The 18,248-nt window shown below is 45.7% G+C and overlaps 1 protein-coding gene across 1 annotated transcript in view; it reads left to right on the top strand.

Annotated features, from left to right (window-relative positions):
- Positions 1-3,041, top strand: part of LOC123151999 (alpha-1,3-arabinosyltransferase XAT3-like) — a 5,335-nt gene extending 2,294 nt beyond the window's left edge. Inside the window, exons 2-6 of the mRNA XM_044571613.1 lie at positions 495-557; positions 643-702; positions 821-895; positions 1,249-1,314; positions 1,432-3,041. Of these exons, the coding sequence (XP_044427548.1) occupies positions 495-557; positions 643-702; positions 821-895; positions 1,249-1,314; positions 1,432-2,621 (1,454 nt within the window). The 3' untranslated portion in view covers positions 2,622-3,041. The remainder of the gene's footprint in view (positions 1-494; positions 558-642; positions 703-820; positions 896-1,248; positions 1,315-1,431) is intronic.
- The last annotated feature ends 15,207 nt before the right edge of the window (positions 3,042-18,248 follow it).

Here is an 18,248-nt window from a genome sequence, read left to right as displayed (position 1 = left end):
CTAGGGGCGCGACGACGGGCGCGCGGCCAGGGCGGCAAGGCCAGGCATGCCGCCACGGGCGGGCGGCCATGGGCACGGCCAGGGGCGTGGCGGCCAGGCACGCCAGGGGGGTCGACGAGGGGTGCGCCATGGATGTGCTCGCCGTGCTGGGCTTCGAAGGAAGGACTGGATTGCTTTTTTTAAAAAAAACCAGGGACCCGATTGCTTTTTTAGTCCACTTATGTGTGGGCCAACTCTGTCAGAAACGCGCTTAAAAGAGCCAAATCGGGCTCTTTTCAGACTTGGTAGTTTTTTGCCACGGTTTAGAAAAAAAGCGGTAGTTTTTCGCACAAAATCGTAAAGTGGTAGTTTTTCGTCACGGTTCCGTGAATTGTGGTAGTTTTTGGTTAAATACTCGTTGAGGACTCGTTTCGATAATAATATGTTTGTGGTGGTGACAAATGTAAAACCAACCATTACAGCGACATGACCTGCATGCGTTCCATGTTTTGCAGTTGCACAGTTCAGCTTCACCCAACCTGCAGGAGATGGATCGGTTAACAAGGTTCCGTCTTCAGGTAAGCCCGCCTGCATGAGGCACGTCTAATTAAGCTGAAATCCTGGCAATTAACTTGGCCGCTACGTCCTCTTTCCTTGTCCCAGGCACAGAGAATGCAACGCAGCAAGAAGCAGTTGGCGTAGCCAGGTTAAAAGCCGCGCATGGTATGCCACAAAGCTCTCATTATTTAACCTAGCTAGAGAAGCTTCATTTCTCTAATGAGATCATCGGTTGGCGTTAACAACAATATGTGCCATGTGGTCGAACCTTCATCGAATTCAGATCCGGTCGTCGGAGCGCCACCTCCCACCGCATTAAGTAACGAGACGGCCGCCGGCGGCGCCGATGCCAACGGAGGTAATTAATCGACTCTCCCTGCAGAACGGAGGTTGAAGTTAGACTAGCTTGTTCGGGAGTCAGGTTTGGCTCATGTGCAGTGCACGCGCCTGCTACGCACACTATACTACGTACAAGCTATAGCTAAGGAGCCAGCGGATCGGATCTACCACCAAAAACAAATACACAAAAAAAAAATACAGAACAGAATCAGTAGAATCCACATCTGGGGTTTTGTGCACATGTCAACCATGTTACGCTCGACCATTTCTTCTTGGTGCGGTTTTACTAGCATTTACAGCATTCCTTATGTTTTGAGGTACGGTGTGTAGTGTAGTAATTTGTTGATATTGATCAAATGTAATTTGTTGCAGATCTCAAAAATCAAACGGAGTTGCTTGCCATGAACGGTGAGAGAGACGGTTTTGGGGTAAATTCAGGTAACAAACCACTGCCTATTCAAGCACGATTGGCATTCACGATTTGGTTGGGGCAGGCACTCTGGCAGACAACGAAAGAGAAGTTTCAAATTAATTGTGTGCATGCATGCTACGCAGATGTGGCAGCGCCAAGAAGCAGGTTGAGTTGCAACTTCAGCTTTTATCGCATGAACATCTGCGCCATGGAAGGCGATGTCCGTACGCACGGCAAGGCCGGCACCGTCTACGTGGTCTCGGCGTCCGACGACAGCTACCGGCCGGAGAACGGGACGGTCACGATCCGCCCGTACCCGCGCAAGTGGGAGAAGCCGACGATGCAGCTGGCCCGAGAGGTGACCATCCGCTCGAGCGGCCCGGGTGCCGCGGACACGGCCCCGCCACGGTGCACGGTGACGCACGACGTCCCCGCGGTGGTCTTCTCCACCGGCGGCTACAGCAGCAACTTCTTCCACGCCGTGACGGACATCGTCATCCCTCTCTACAACACGGCGCGGGAGTACGACGGCCGCGTCCAGCTCGTGGTCACCGACTACAGCCGCAAGTGGATAGCCAAGTACCGGCACGTCCTCGCCACGCTCTCCGCATACCCGGTCATCGACTTCGACGCCGACGACGACGTGCGCTGCTTCCCGAAGGTGCACGTCGGCATCGAGAGCCACAAGGAGCTAGGGATCAACCCCGTCCTCTCCCACAGGGGCTACACGCTGATGGACTTCCGGGACTTCCTGCGGTCGGCCTACTCGCTGAAGCGCGCGTGGTCGACGCCCGTCAACCGGACCTCCGGCGGCAGGCCTCGCCTCGTCATGCTGCTGCGGCGCCACTCGAGGGCGCTCACGAACGAGGCGGAGGCCGTCGCGGCCGCCGCGGAGGTCGGCTTCGAGGTGGTGGCGGCGGGGCCGGAGGCCGTGCGCGACATGGCCCACTTCGCGGAGGTGGTGAACTCGTGCGACGTGATGGTGGGCGTGCACGGCGCCGGGCTCACCAACATGGTCTTCCTCCCGCACAACGGCACGGCGATGCAGATCATCCCGTGGGGCGAGATGAAGTGGCCGTGCTGGAGCATCTTCGGCGAGACGGTGCCCGACATGGGGCTCCGGTACGTCGAGTACGAGGCCACCGCCGAGGAGACGACGCTCAAGGACGTGTACCCGAGGGACCACCCCGTCTTCACCAACCCCGTCTCCATACACAAGCAGGGATTCGACCAGCTGTGGAAGATCTTCCTCGATGGCCAGAACGTCACCCTTGACATCAATCGCTTCCGAGGGTTCATGCAGCAAATCTACCAGGACGTCACCGTTACATAGATGTAGAGAGTACGTACACGTACGTCCGCTGCCCCTGAAGTTATGCACATCACTGTAATTTTTGCTCTTTGTTGCTTCGTTTCTACTCCCTTCGCCTCAAAATGTAAGATCACTTTTTACACCATATGATGTCAAAAATGATCTTACATTTTGAGACGGAGGGAGTACTACTTTTTAACCGATCATTATGAATAGTCACACAAAATGGCAATTAATTAGATGAGAAAAAATGGCAAAGGCTTGTGTGAGGGATTGCAGGTCTTCTTAATCGTCTATTCGGCACAAGAAAAAGCCTTTTTCTTGTGCCGATTCTTCTTGTATCAAAATAAGAATCCTTTTTCTTCCTAATTCATCAAAGATTACTATTTCTTCTTTATTCGGGTCTGTCTCTTGGACCTCTTTTTCTTTTGCTTAGGTTTAGCCGAGGTAGTGGACAAACATAGGGGAAGAAAATATGGCAGGGGAAAAATTTCTTCTGATTGTGAGCAAATTGCTTGGCTTGTTTAATTAAGTTCAACTTCAAATTTACAGAAATTTTGCAAAAAAAAAAGTAAACTCTTCCATTGAAGGTTTTTTTTTTATTTTTAGGCTAGTTGAATAGTTTTGATTAAGGTTTTATTAGTTTATTACTCGAAACTAAATCAAGGATTTTCAGGATACACAAGGGCTATTTTGGTAGTAACTGAGATGGTAGACTCACGGACAGGTTCTACGGGTTCTTCCATTGTAGTTACGTGTCAGTTTTTTTATTGGAGACTAGGGTGGAAGGACTCCATCCCGTGAAATCGAGGGAGGGGGGTAATTTTTTGTGAGTGGAAAGCCATAATGACTAGCTTTATTAATACTTAAATTGTTAGAATTATGTCGAATATTATTGTACAAGGTAGGTTACAGTTGGACTTGGTTTTGGACTGTGTGTAGACAGGGTAGGAGTTGTGTCCTAATAGGACACTTGTATCCTAGGCCTCTCATATATAACGAGGGTAGACACACGATGTAACCTATACCAACATAATAGCACAGGCACGCGGGGGAGCAGGCGGCGTGTGCCGGCGCCCGGGCGGCCGGGGTGCGGTATTCTGACGGTGTCATGGGGAGGAGCGCCCGTAGTCATGCCCCGGGAATATAGTCATATCGGTGAACCTCGTTAACAAATCTCGGTGTCGTGCTTGTGTGATTGCTTGATACTCGGTAGGAAGACGAAGCGCCTCGGTTTTATTCTAACAAGTGGTATCGTGAGCAAGGTTGCAAGGTCTGAAGGTTGCAGATCGTTGATTTAGAGGAGAGCAACAAAGACCGACGGCTGTGGAGGTACGGCCGTGCAGCAGCGATCGGAGATCGACGCGTATAAAGCAATCGGAATCAGAGAAGCAGTTCACGGTAGAGTCGGCGAGATTAGAAGTTGCAAAAGATCGGAAGTGCGTGCGGCGGTAGCTGTGTTCGAGGTGGCAGGATCCGAGCGGAACACGTACAGCCAGCGGCAGCAGGGAGGCGGCTCGCGAGGCTCGACACACGCGTGGCCGGCGAGCTAGCGTGCTTTCGACGCCGATCGCTCGTTGGAGGCTGGGGCTGGGCTAGATGCAGCAGCAGGCCCATGGCACTCAGATGGCCCAGGCGCAGCAAGCTAGACACGCAGGAGGTCGATGAGGGAGCAACTTTGGTCGCTACAGGTCTACAGAAGGAGCTTCGGTGCATGCAGGTGACAGGAGATTTGTTAAAAGGAAAAGAGCAATCAAAAGTCAAGGGCAGGATCCAGGACACGTTGTGTATTTGGTGCTGTTTGTGCTAGTCAAAAGTACATGGAGTGCATGCATCAGGAAGATACGTGATGTGTAAGAGGAGGACTAGTGTTGGCTGTTGGATTGCGATTATATTCTCGTGGTTCTAGACAATTACAAGGAATATCAAGGTGTCATGGGCAGCAGGGATGGTTCCTGTATAGTTTAGATGGTGTTGGCATGATTAGCTTGCTCAGGGGACTACGACAATCGGCAGAGTTAGGTTTGCAAGTGTTGTCAGGGCCGTAGAGCATGGACGACGTGGACAAACAAATACAGAGTCGTGCGAGTCCTGATGGTTTTAGCGAGAGAAGCCATTAGGTGAGCAGCGGGTGATCGGAGAGCCACACGGCAGGAGGACAACTAGTGGGGTGTGGCCGGACTAATGGCTTTTGGTCAGTTAGAACGTCCTATGACAGAGACGATAGTAAATTGGCGACGTGCGTATAAGGCTTGTGGAGTCTGGAGCGCGTCGTGAGGGATCATGCAGACACAGGGCGTCAAGCAATGCACTGAGACGTGCGGGCGGACAAGATGCGGGGTGGAGCACGATTGCAGTCGGATAACTTCGGCTGGGTCGGATTAGACTGTCTGACGGATCGACGGGGATGTCGTCCAAAGCAGAAGACAGCGGTGATTTCAGCGACGACGACATAGGAGCGTGATGCTGATGGTGGCTGACTTCTGTGGCATGGAAACACGTGGTGCGGGCCCGAGGTCTTGTGCGGCTTCGACAAGACTATGGCGCAGGGTTGATTCAAGGCAGTGCACACATGAGAGAGCTTGAAGTCGACGGGGCGCGAGGGTGGACTGATCATCTACCATGGAGTCATGTTGAAGGTGGAGCTGGAGTCTGATGGACGACTTCACTCTGAGCTGATGGAGGGGCTACGGCGTAAGAATTCGGAGAGTCGAAGCCTATTTCGGCAGGATAGCGAGAGACACGTGGATCGGACTGGGTACCAGTGGTCTGATGGAGACGTGATACTCGGCATCGGTCGGTGATGATCGGTGGTTCTCTGCAGTAGGGGTTTGAGTGGTGTGGGTTCACGGCCCGGGAGACTCGACCTGGACAGCAGAGGCTTGACGCGGTGATAGCGGCAAGGCGTGCGGTAAGCACAGGACACAATGACAGGCCAGGGCACCGGTGGTCAGATATGTTGTTAGACAAAGTGTGCAGGGGGTGCTGAAGCAGTGTTGACGAGTACCGGATTCAAGTTGGTGATTGGGTCTATCGGTGTCGGAAGATGGACAGGAGTTGACCATGGAGAATCTGAGAAAGTGGCGGAGGGTCTGAAATTGTCAAAAGCTGAGAGAGTATATGGCCGTATATTCTGTGGTGTTCAGTGCACATGGCAAAGTGCGGATGACAAGGCAGAAGGAGGCAGAGTGCTATAGCTATGGGACATGTCAGAGACTATCCGGGACAAAAAGGATGAGACAACTGTGAATTTGACTCAAAGTGACACAGAGCGATGGTGAAATTCCTTTAAGTTTCAAACAGACGGTCATAAAAGAGCGGTGATGTTGAGTTCAGGTAACTCTTATATGTGACACCCAATATGTGAGTGTTCATTTTTCACGCAGATTAATGATCGGTGTGTGATGGCGTTGAGCGGATACTCCGGAAGTTGGGAGCACAAAGTAGAGTAACGAGGAACTTAATTTTTGCTCGAGTGTTGACTGTGATGAAGATGAGAAGGGACTACAGTTGCAGGTGGAGTCACATGGAGTCTGGGAGTAGCAGCGGTGTTCATGGTGTATCTCAAGTCCAATGTACATGGAGGTTCGACGCACGGACGAATTCAAGGTGGTGAAGAATATTCGCCAAGGTGGAGTTTGTTAGAATTATGTCGAACATTATTGTACAAGGTAGGTTACAGTTAGATTTGGTTTTGGACTGTGTGTAGACAGGGTAGGAGTTGTGTCCTAATAGGACACTTGTATCCTAGGCCTCTCATATATAATGAGGGTAGACACACGATGTAACCTATGCCAACATAATAGCACAGGCACGCGGGGGAGCCGGCGGCGTGTGCCGGCGCCCGGGCGGCCGGGGTGCGGTATTGTGACGGTGTCATGGGGAGGAGCGCCCGTAGTCATGCCCCGGGGATGTAGCCATATCGGTGAACCTCGTTAACAAATCTCGGTGTCGTGCTTGTGTGATTGCTTGATCCTCGGTAGAAAGACGAAGCGCCTCGGTTTTATTCTAACATAAATCACTGCTACATCATCTGTTAAGAAATTAACGATAAAGTCTCGGGTTACTCAAACCAAAATAAGGTCGGGTTTTCGCAACACCATTCGGCTAGCACATACGCTACTACATTCGACTCCCTATTGCAATAATCAATGTAGGTCTCCTCGAACTCGCACAAATTGCGACGACAATCATCTAATATAGGGGCTGCCACCTATCCATCATCCCGATTAAGAGTTTGAATCACTATGGTATTGTCCATTCGAACTAAAAGATTGTTGCACCCCATCCGAGTAGCAAGCTTCAACCGTTCATACAAAGTTGCGGCCTCGGCTGAAACAACATCAGGAACATGAGATAAATTTGCGGTTGTTGCTGCTAAGAAAGTCCGTGTTGATCATGAATCGCTGTGCCACAAGGTCCTGAAAATTTGTATCTGAAAAGGAAGTGTGCTCACCATCGGTAAGTCTAGGATTATTGTTTGGTTACCGAGAAACCAGCAAAAATGGCAACAATTTGACCATCTACGTAAATTTCTCTGCCTTTCGATGAAGCTTGATCTATGTTTAACCATCCTCGAGCATTCTTGTGCCTTCTTTCTGATGAAGCTTCATCCTATGTCTTAGGGCGAGGGCGAGAATAACCCCTCGGCTACAAACTAGAGCTTTAATTGTCTCCCCTTGAGTTTATTCAAGTGAGAGTGAATGAGTTATGACAAACGACTCTCTCATGGGGGGCTTTATATAGGCTCGAGGTATGCTACTCGTGTCTCGTGTCTCTAGATGACAAGGTGATTAGGGTTTCCATGTCTTCTCGGCGCCGCCGCCGACCTGTCTCATCTCTGGTGGCCTTAGGAACATGAAGGCATGGTGGACACCGTCCCTTGCTGGTGGGAGGGCTCTTGCTCTACTTTTAGTTATAATTTTCAATTCAGTTAGGGTTTGTGTTTCGCTCAGGGAGGCGAGGTGGCAGTGGCTTCTTGATGGCGAACAAAGTTTGTAGTGCATTTCCCAAGAAGATGACCAAAGTTTATAGCTTCGGGGGCATCACCTTGAAAGTAAGGCACTATGCCCATGTGAACTCATATGTACCCAAGACTATCTAAGTATTAATGTGATAAAGGTAACCCATGTGAAATAAAGAAATCATTTGTTTCATTTGTTTTCAAAATAAAAGGAATGTTAGGAACTATTCAAGGAGGCAAAAAAAGTAGAGTGTTATCTTTGCTTGCAAATTGTATGTGGAATTAAGTTTCATAATTCTATAATTTTTCCACAATTTGCTTTGTTTCATTGCACACCTAATATTTCAACTCCTTAGGACTCACATAGAAATCAGTGGGTGGTTATGTAAGTGAAATAAGTAAAGCTCTTGTCGAAATCACACACTAGTGCACATATATAACATCAGGACAAACATGCATACTATATGTGATGGTGATGTTCTGGTAGATTTGCTGCATCACCCTCTGAAGCGCTCGATGTCAAGGGTGACGTTCTGGCCGTCAAGGAAATACTTCCAACCCTCCACAAATCCTTGTTTGTGTATGGAGATAGGTGTAAGAATTAGAGGCGTGGAAGCGTATGCATATTTTGCAGGGACGCATGCGTGTTTATATAGCACAATAGGATACACGGTCGGCAGGTTGTTGTAGTCTTGACCCATCCTCCAAGCTATACAAGAGATAAGATCAAATCTACCTAACAACCTGCCTAGTTTACATGATACACACACACACACTACCGTGACACATATGTCACGTTTATACAAACAAGCCTATCATTTATCCTCCCTCAAGCTCAACACATCAAGGTTTAGATTGTTTCCGAAGGCTTGAAGTTGTCGAACTTGTAGTGGCTTAGTAAAGCCATCTGCCACTTGATCTCCAGTTGGGATGAACTTTATCTCTAACCTTTTTTGTGCAACTCTTTCTCGGACAAAATGAAAATCAATCTCTATATGTTTTGTTCTTGCATGAAACAAATGATTCGCAGAAAGATATGTTGCTCCAAGATTATCACACCATAAGCGTGACACATGTGATCTAGAGACGCCCAACTCATCAAGAAGTGTTTCCACCCACATTACCTCTGCAGTAGCATTTGCTAGTGACTTATATTCTGCCTCGGTGTTGGATCTTGAGACAGTTGCTTGTTTCTTTTCTTGCCATGACATAAGGTTGGAGCCAAGAAACACTGCAAATCCCCTTCTAGACTTTCTATCATCTGGGCAACCTGCCCAATCTGCATCAGAGAAAGCACTTACTGTAGTTGATGGAGACTTGCATATGCTTAACCCAACTCCAGTACTTCGTCGAATGTATCTCAATATTCTTTTCACAACTGTCCAATGTAAAGAGGTTGGTGCATGCAAGAACTGACAAACCTCATTAACTGAAAAAGATATGTCAGGTCTTGTCAGTGTAAGATACTGAAGTGCCCCAACTACACTTCGATACTTTGTTCCCTCTTCTTGACTCAGCAATTTACCCTCATTCAGAGACAATTTTTCTGTGGTTGACATAGGTGTACTAGAAGGCTTACAATCCTTCATCCCTACACGACTTAGGATATCATATGCATATTTCTCTTGAGTGAGTAGAATGCCATCTTACACCTTCTTTACTTCAATGCCTAAGAAATAGTGCAGATCTCCCAAATATTTTAAAGCAAATTCACTTCTTAAGTTTCTTAACAAGGTTAACGTGGCATCTTGTGAGGAGCTTGCTACAATTATGTCATCAACATAAATCAGCATATATATGATCACCTTTCCCTTTTTGAAGAAGAACAATGAAGTATCTCCCTTTGATGGACAGAACCCAAGTTGCTGCAACTTAAGGCTCAGTCTTGAATACCATGCCCTAGGTGCATGTTTCAAACCATACAAGGCTGTATCCAACCTGCACAAATAGTTAGGTTTGGAGCTATCTTCAAAACCTGGTGGTTGCCGCATGTAAACATCTTCCTTGAGAATGCCATGTAGAAATGCATTTTGAACATCCAATTGACAAAGATTCCATCCCCTGGAAACAGAAATAGATAGAACAAGTATGACAGTAGCAGCCTTCACTGCAGGACTGAAGGTGTCCTCATAATCAATACCATAACGCTATTTGAAGCCCTTAGCTACTAACCTAGCTTTATACCTATCTATTATTCTGTTGGGGAACGTAGTAATAATTCAAAATTTTCCTACGTGTCACCAAGATCAATCTAGGAGATGCTAGCAACGAGAGAGAGAGAGTGCATCTTCATACCCTTGAAGATCGCTAAGCAGAAGCGTTACAAGAACGCGGTTGATGGAGTCGTACTCGCAGCGATTCAAATCGCGGAAGATCCGATCTAGCACCGAACGGACGATGCCTCCGCGTTCAACACACGTATAGCCCGGGGACGTCTCCTCCGAGAGGAGAAGTTGAGGGAGAACTCCGGCAGCACGATGGCGTGGTGGTGGTGGAGCTTGTGGTTCTCCGGCAAATCTTCGCTAAGCACTACGGAGGAGGAGGTGTTGGAGGAGGGAGGGGCTGCGCCAGGGAAGGGGTGCGGCTGCCCTCTCTCTCCCTCACTATATATACGGGGGAGGAGGAGGCGCCCTAGGGTTTCCCTAGGGGTGGAGGCCAAGGCATATTGGATCTTCCTAGGGAAATCCTAGGGAGACTTGCCCCCCAAGCAAAGCCAGGTGGAGGCGCCCCACCTCTCCAAGTTACGTGAGATGGGTGGGAGGGGCGCACAACCCCTTAGTGGGATGATGTGCCCCCTCCCCTTAGCCCATAAGGCCCCCCAACGCTTGCCATAGCCTGGTACCCTCGGAACACTTCCGGACTCCAATACCCTTCGTCCAATATATCGATCTTCACCTCCGGACCATTTCGGAACTCCTCGTGACGTTCGGGATCTCATCCGGGACTCCAAACTACCTTCAGTAACCACATACTATTCCTGTTACAACTCTAGCGTCACCGAACCTTAAGTGTGTAGACCCTACAGGTTCGGGAACCATGCATACATGACCGAGACACCTCTCCGGCCAATAACCAATAGCGGGATCTGGATACCCATATTGGCTCCCACATGTTCCATGATGATCTCATCGGATGAATCACGATGTCGGGGATTCAATCAATCCCGTATACAATTCCCTTTGTCCATCAATATGTTACTTGCCCGAGATTCGATCGTCGGTATCCCAATACCTCATTCAATCTCGTTACCGGCAAGTCTCTTTACTTGTTCAATAACGCATGATCCCATGGCTAACTCCTTAGTCACATTGAGCTCATTATGATGATGCATTACCGAGTGGGCCCAGAGATACCTCTCCGTCATACGGAGTGATAAATCCCAGTCTCGATTCGTGCCAACCCAACAAACACTTTCGGAGATACCTGTAGTGCACCTTTATAGCCACCTAGTTACGTTGTGACGTTTGATACACCCAAAGCACTCCTACGGTATCTGAGAGTTGCACAATCTCATGGTCTAAGGAAATGATACTTGACATTAGAAAAGCTCTAGCAAACGAACTACACGATCTTGTGCTATGCTTAAGATTGGGTCTTGTCCATCACATCATTATCCCAATGATGTGATCCCGTTATCAACGACATCTGATACGTCTCTGTCATATCTACTTTTCCAAACACTTTTGCCCTTGTTTTGGACTCTAACTTGCATGATTTGAATGGAACTAACCCAGACTGGCGTTGTTTTCAACAGAATTGCCATGGTGTTATTTTTGTGCAGAAATAAAAGTTCTCGGAATGACCTGAAAATCAACGGAGAATTATTTTGGAATATATAAAAAATACTGGAAGAAGAATCCATGTCAGGGGGGCCTCCACCTGTCCACGAGGGTGGGGGCGCGCCCCCTGCCTCATGGGCCCCCTAATGCTCCACCGACCTCAACCTTGACTCCATATATTCACTTTTGGGGGAAAAACCAGAGAGAAGGATTCATCGCGTTTTACGATATGGAGCCGCTGCCAAGCCCTAAATTCTCTTGGAAGGGCTGATCTGGAGTCCGTTCGGGGCTTCGGAGAGGGGAATCCGTCGCCATCGTCATCATCAACCTTCCTCCATCACCAATTTCATGATGCTCACCGCCATGCGTGAGTAATTCCATTGCAGGCTTGCTGGACGGTGATGGTTTGGATGAGATTTATCATGTAATTGAGTTGGTTTTGTTAGGGTTTGATCCCTAGTATCCACTATGTTCTGAGATTGATGTTGCTATGACTTTGCTACGCTTAATGCTTGTCACTAGGGCCCGGGTGCCATGATTTCAGATCTGAACCTATTATGTTTTCATCAATATATGAGAGTTCTTGATCCTATCTTGCAAGTCTATAGTCACCTACTATGTGTTATGATCCGGCAACCCCGAAGTGACAATAGTCAGGACCACTCCCGGTGATGACCGTAGTTTGAGGAGTTCATGTATTCACTATGTGTTAATGCTTTGGTCCGGTACTCTATTAAAAGGAGGCCTTAATATCCCTTAGTTTCCAATAGGACCCCGCTGCCACGGGAGGGTAGGACAAAAGATGTCATGCAAGTTCTTTTCCATAAGCACGTATGACTATATTCGGAATACATGCCTACGTTACATTGATGAACTGGAGCTAGTTCTGTGTCACCCTAGGTTATGACTATTACATGATCGATCGCATCCGGCATAATTCTCTATCACCGATCCATTGCCTACGAGCTTTCCATATATTGTTCTTCCCTTATTTACTTTTCCGTTGCTATTGTTAGCATCGCTATAAAACACCAAAAATATTACTTTTGCTACTGTTACCTTTTACCACCGTTACCACTATTATCATATTATTTTGCTACTAAATACTTTGTTGCAGATATTAAGGTATCCAGGTGTGGTTGAATTGACAACTCAACTGCTAATACTTGAGAATATTCTTTGGCTCCCCTTGTGTCGAATCAATAAATTTGGGTTGAATACTCTACCCTCAAAAACTGTTGCGATCCCCTATACTTGTGGGTTATCAACATCCAGTGTCCATGGTCAGGAAACCATAACCATCTATTGATGAACGAGCTAGTCAACTAGAGGATTACTAGGGACATGTTGTGGTCTATCTATTCACACATTTATTGCGGTTTCCAGTTAATACAATTATAGCATGAACAAGGAAATATAATAATAACCATTTTATTATTGCCTCTAGGGCATATTTCCAACAGTCTCCCACTTGCACTAGAGTCAATAATCTAGTTCACATCGCCATGTGATTAACATTCATAGTTCACATTGCCATGTGACTAATACCCAAAGAGTTTACTAGAGTCAATTATCTAGTTCACATCGCCATGTGATTAACACCCAAGAGTTAACTAGAGTCAATAATCTAGTTCACATCATCATGTGATTAACACTCAATGAGTTCTCGGGTTTGATCATGGTATGCTTACGAGAGAGGTTTTAGTCAGTGGGTCTGCAACATTCAGATCCGTGTGTTCTTCGCAAATCTCTATTCCATATTGTAGATGTTGCTACTATGCTCCACTTGGAGCTATTCCAAATGGTTGCTCCACTATACATATCTGGTTGCTACTCAGAGTCATCCGGATAGGTTTTAAAGCTTGCATCGATGTAACCCTTTACGCCGAACTCTTCATCACCTCCAAAATCGAGAAACATTTACTTATTCCTAAGGACAATTTTGACCGTTGTCCAATGATCCACTCATGGATCACTCTTATACCCCCTTGCCAGACACATGGAAAGGCACATCGCGGTACACAACATGGCATATGGTATAGAGCCTATGGCTAAGGCATAGGGGACGACTTTCGTCCTTTCTCTTTCTTCTGCTGTGGTCGAGCTTCAAGTCTTAACTTCATGCCTCACAACTTAGGAAAGAACTCCTTCTTCGACTCCTTCAACATCATGTCAAGGTATGTGCTCTATGAAAGTCTTATCAGGTGTCTTGATCTATCTCTATAGATCTTGATACCCAACATGTAAGCAGTTTTACACTGGTCTTCCTTTGAAAAACTCCATTCAAACAACCCTTTATACTTTCTAGAAATTCTACATCATTTCTGATCAACAATATGTCATCCACATATACCTATCAGAAATGTTGTAGTGCTCCCACTCACTTTCTTGCAAATACAAGTTTCTTGCAAACTTTCTATAAACCCAAATGCTTTGATCGCCTCATCAAAGCATATGTTCCAACTCCGAGATGCTTGCTCCAGTCCATAGAAGGACCACTGGAGTTTGCATACCTTTTAGCATCCTTAGGATTGACAAAAAACTTTTGGTTGTATCACATACAGCCTTTCCTCATGGAGACCGTCAAGGAAACTTTGTTTTGACATCCATCTGCTAGATTTCGTAAATGAAAAATGCAGTAATTGCTAACATAATTTTAACAGACTTTAGCATCGCTATGATTGAGAAAGTCTCATCACAGACAACTCCTTGAACTTGTCGGAAACTACTTTGAGGCAAGTCGAGCTTCATAAATGGTGACATTACCATCAGCGGCTGTCTTCTTATTAAAGATCCATTTATTCTCAATGGCTTGCCGATCATCGAGCAAGTCCACCAAAGTCCATATTTTGCTCTCATACATGGATCCTATCTCGGATTTCATGGTTTCGAGCCATTTGTTGGAATCCAGGCCCACCATCGCTTCTTCATAGCTCATAGGTTCATTGTTGTCCAACAACATGAGCTTTAAGACAGGGTTACCACTGAGAAGTTGTACACACCTAATAACCCACAAGTATAGGGGATCAATTGTAGCCTCTTTCGATAAGTAAGAGTGTTGAACCCAACGAGGAGCTAAATGTAGAACAAATATTCCCTCAAGTTCTATCGACCACCTATACAACTCTACGCACACTTGACGTTCGCTTTACCAGAAACAAGTATGAAACTAGAAGTACTTTGTATGTGTTTTTAGGTAAGCTTGCAAGAAAGTAAAGAGCACGTAAATAAAAGCTAGGGGCTGTTTAGAAAAAGACACAACTAAATTAGTTTTAGTAAAGAGCTTTTGTCAACAAGAAGGTTATTTGTCCCTAGGCAATCGATAACTAGACCGGTAATCATTATTGCAATTTTATTTGAGGGAGAGGCATAAGCTAACATACTTTCTCTACTTGGATCATATGCACTTATGATTGGAACTCTAGCAAGCATCCACAACTACTAAAGATTCATTAAGGTAAAACCCAACCATAACATTAAAGTATCAAGCCCCCTTTATCCCATACGCAAACAACCTACTTACTCGGGTTTGTGCTTCTGTCACTCACGCCACCCACCATAAGCAAATCATAAGCATATTGCAAACCCTACAACATGAATCCCTCACGCTTGCGCGACACGGAGAGCACCATAGGACAGCACCAATAATAAAACATGCAACTCAAACCAATCTTGATCATCAAATAGACATTAGGACAAAACGGATCTACTCAAACATCGTAGGATAGCCATACATCATAGGGAAATAATATATAGCATTGAGCACCATGTTTAAGTAGAGATTACAGCGGGTAAGAGAGAGGTTACACCGCTGCATAGAGGGGGGAAGAGTTGGTGATGATGGCGGTGAAGTTGTTGGTGAAGATGGCGGTGATGATGATGGCCCCGGCAGCGCTCCAGCGCCACCGGAAGCAAGGGGGAGAGGGCCCCCCTCCTCCTTCTTCCTTGACCTCCTCCCTAGATGGGAGAAGGGTTTCCCCTCTGGTCCTTGGCTCCCATGGCGTGGGAGGGGCGATATCTCGGAGGTCTCTCTCTATTTCTGCGTTCTCTCCTGGCTCTGTTTCACCGTTTCGTATATATATGGAGATCCGTAACTCCGATTGGCCTGAAACCTTTGCCGTGATTTTTTTCCGAATATTAGATTTCTTGTGGAAAAAGAAGAGCGTCAACCGCCTTACGGTGGGCTCACGAGGGTAGGGGGCGCGCCCTAAGGGGGGGCCCTGCCTCGTGACCACCTCAGGCACTGGTTCACGTTGATTTTCCTTCCGAATTTTCCATATTTTCCAAAAATAAGCTCCGTCCGTTTTTATCCCGTTTGGACTCCGTTTGATATGGATATTCTGCGAAACCAAAAACATGCAACAGACAGGAACTGACACTGGGCACTGGATCAATATGTTAGTCCCAAAAATAGTATAATAAGTTGCCAAAAGTATATGAGAGTTCGATAATATTGGCATGGAACAATCAAAAATTATAGATACGACGGAGACGTATTAGCATCCCCAAGCTTAATTCCTACTTGTCCTCGAGTAGGTAAATGATAAAAAAGATAATTTTTGATGTGGAATGCTACCTAGCATAATCTTGATCATATGTCTAATCATGGCATGAATATTAAGACACGAGTGATTCAAAGCAATAGTCTATCATTTGACATAAAAACAATAATACTTCAAGCCCACTAATAAAGCAATCATGTATTTTCAAAATAACAAGGCCAAAGAAAGTTATCCCTACAAAATCATATAGTCTGGCTATGCTCCATCTTCACCACACAAAATACTCACATCATGCACAACCCCGATGACAAGCCAAGCAATTGTTTCATACTTTTGACGTTCTCAAACCTTTTTAACTTTCACGCAATACATGAGCGTGAGCCATGGACATAGCACTATAGGTGGAATAGAATATGATGGTGGAGAAGAAAAAAAGGAGAAGATAGTCTCACATCAACTAGGCGTATCAACGGGCTATGGAGATGCCCATCAATAGATATCAATGTGAGTGAGTAGGGATTGCCATGCAACAGATGCACTAGAGCTATAAGTATATGAAAGCTCAAACTGAAACTAAGTGGGTGTGCATCCAACTTGCTTGCTCATGAAGACCTAGGGCATTTGAGGAAGCCCATCGTTGGAATATACAAGCCAAGTTCTATAATTAAAATTCCCACTAGTATATGAAAGTGATAACTCAAGAGACTCTCTATATGAAGAACATGGTGCTACTTTGAAGCACAAGTGTGGTAAAAGGATAGTAACATTGCCCCTTTTTCTTTTTTTCTTTTTTTGCGGGCTTCTCTGGACCCCCTTTTTTTATTTAGGCTTCTTTGGCCTCTCTATTTTTTTGGGCAATGCTCTAATAATGATGATCATCACACTTTTATTTACTTACAACTCAATATTACAACTGGATACTAGAACAAAGATATGACTCTATATGAATGCCTTCAGCGGTGTACCGGGATGTGCAATGATCTAGCATAGCAATGACATCAAAAAACGGACAAGCCATGAAAACATCATGGTAGCTATCTTACGATCATGCAAAGCAATATGACACTGAATGCTCAAGTCATGTATATGATGATGATGAAAGTTGCATGGCAATATATCTCGGAATGGCTATGGAAATGCCATGATAGGTAGGTATGGTGGCTGTTTTGAGGAAGGTATATGGTGGGTTTATGGTACCGGCGAAAGTTGCGCAGTACTAGAGAGGCTAGCAATGGTGGAAGGGTGAGAGTGCGTATAATCCATGGACTCAACATTAGTCATAAAGAACTCACATACTTATTGCAAAAATCTATTAGTCATCAAAACAAAGTACTACGCGCATGCTCCTAGAGGGATAGATTGGTAGGAAAAGACCATCGCTCGTCCCCGACCGCCACTCATAAGGAAGACAATCAATAAATAAATCATACTCCGACTTCGTTACATAACGGTTCACCATATGTGCATGCTACGGGAATCACAAACCTCAACACAAGTATTTCTCAATTTCACAATCACTCAACTATCACGACTCTAATATCACCATCTTTATATCGCAAAACTATTGCAAGGAATCAAACATATCATATTCAGCGATCTACAAGTTTTATGTAGGATTTTATGACTAACCATGTGAATGACCAGTTCCTGTCATCTCTCTAAATAGATATAAGTGAAGCAAGAGAGTTTTAATTCTTTCTACAAAATATATGCCCACGCTCTAACAAATATAAGTGAAGCAAAAGAGCATTCTATAAATGGCGGTTGTCTATGTAAAGAGAAACAGGCAATCCAAACTTCAAATGATATAAGTGAAGCACATGAAGCATTCTATAAAGCCATACTCAAAAGATATAAGTGAAGTGAAAAGAGCATTATATAAATCAACCAAGGACTATCTCATACCAGCATGGTGCATAAAATAAAAATGAAAACTAAATGCAAAAGACGCTCCAAGATTGCACATATCGCATGAACGAAACGAATCCGAAAACATACCGATACTTGTAGAAGAAAGAGGGGATGCCTTCCCAGCATCCCCAAGCTTAGACGCTTGAGTCTCCTTCAATATTTACTTGGGGTGCCTTGGGGATCCCCAAGCTTGAGCTCTTGCCTCTCTTCCTTCTTCTCACATTGAAACCTTCTCAATCATCGAACACTTCATCCACACAAAACTTGAACAGAAAACTCGGTAAGATCCGTTAGTATAATGAAGCAAATCACTACTCTAAGTACTGTTGAAAACCAATTCATATTTTGTTTTTGCATTGTGTCTACTGTAATATAACTTTTTCATGGCTTAATCCACTAATATGAATCGATAGTTTCATCAAAACAAGCAAACTATGCATCAAAAACAGAATCTGTCTAAAACAGAACAGTCTGTAATAATTTGAACATTCAC

This window comes from Triticum aestivum, chromosome 7A (assembly GCF_018294505.1).
Source record: "Triticum aestivum cultivar Chinese Spring chromosome 7A, IWGSC CS RefSeq v2.1, whole genome shotgun sequence".
Lineage (NCBI taxonomy): Eukaryota > Viridiplantae > Streptophyta > Magnoliopsida > Poales > Poaceae > Triticum > Triticum aestivum.
Note: the sequence above shows the minus strand (reverse complement) of the source record. Positions and strands in the feature narration are given on the sequence as shown.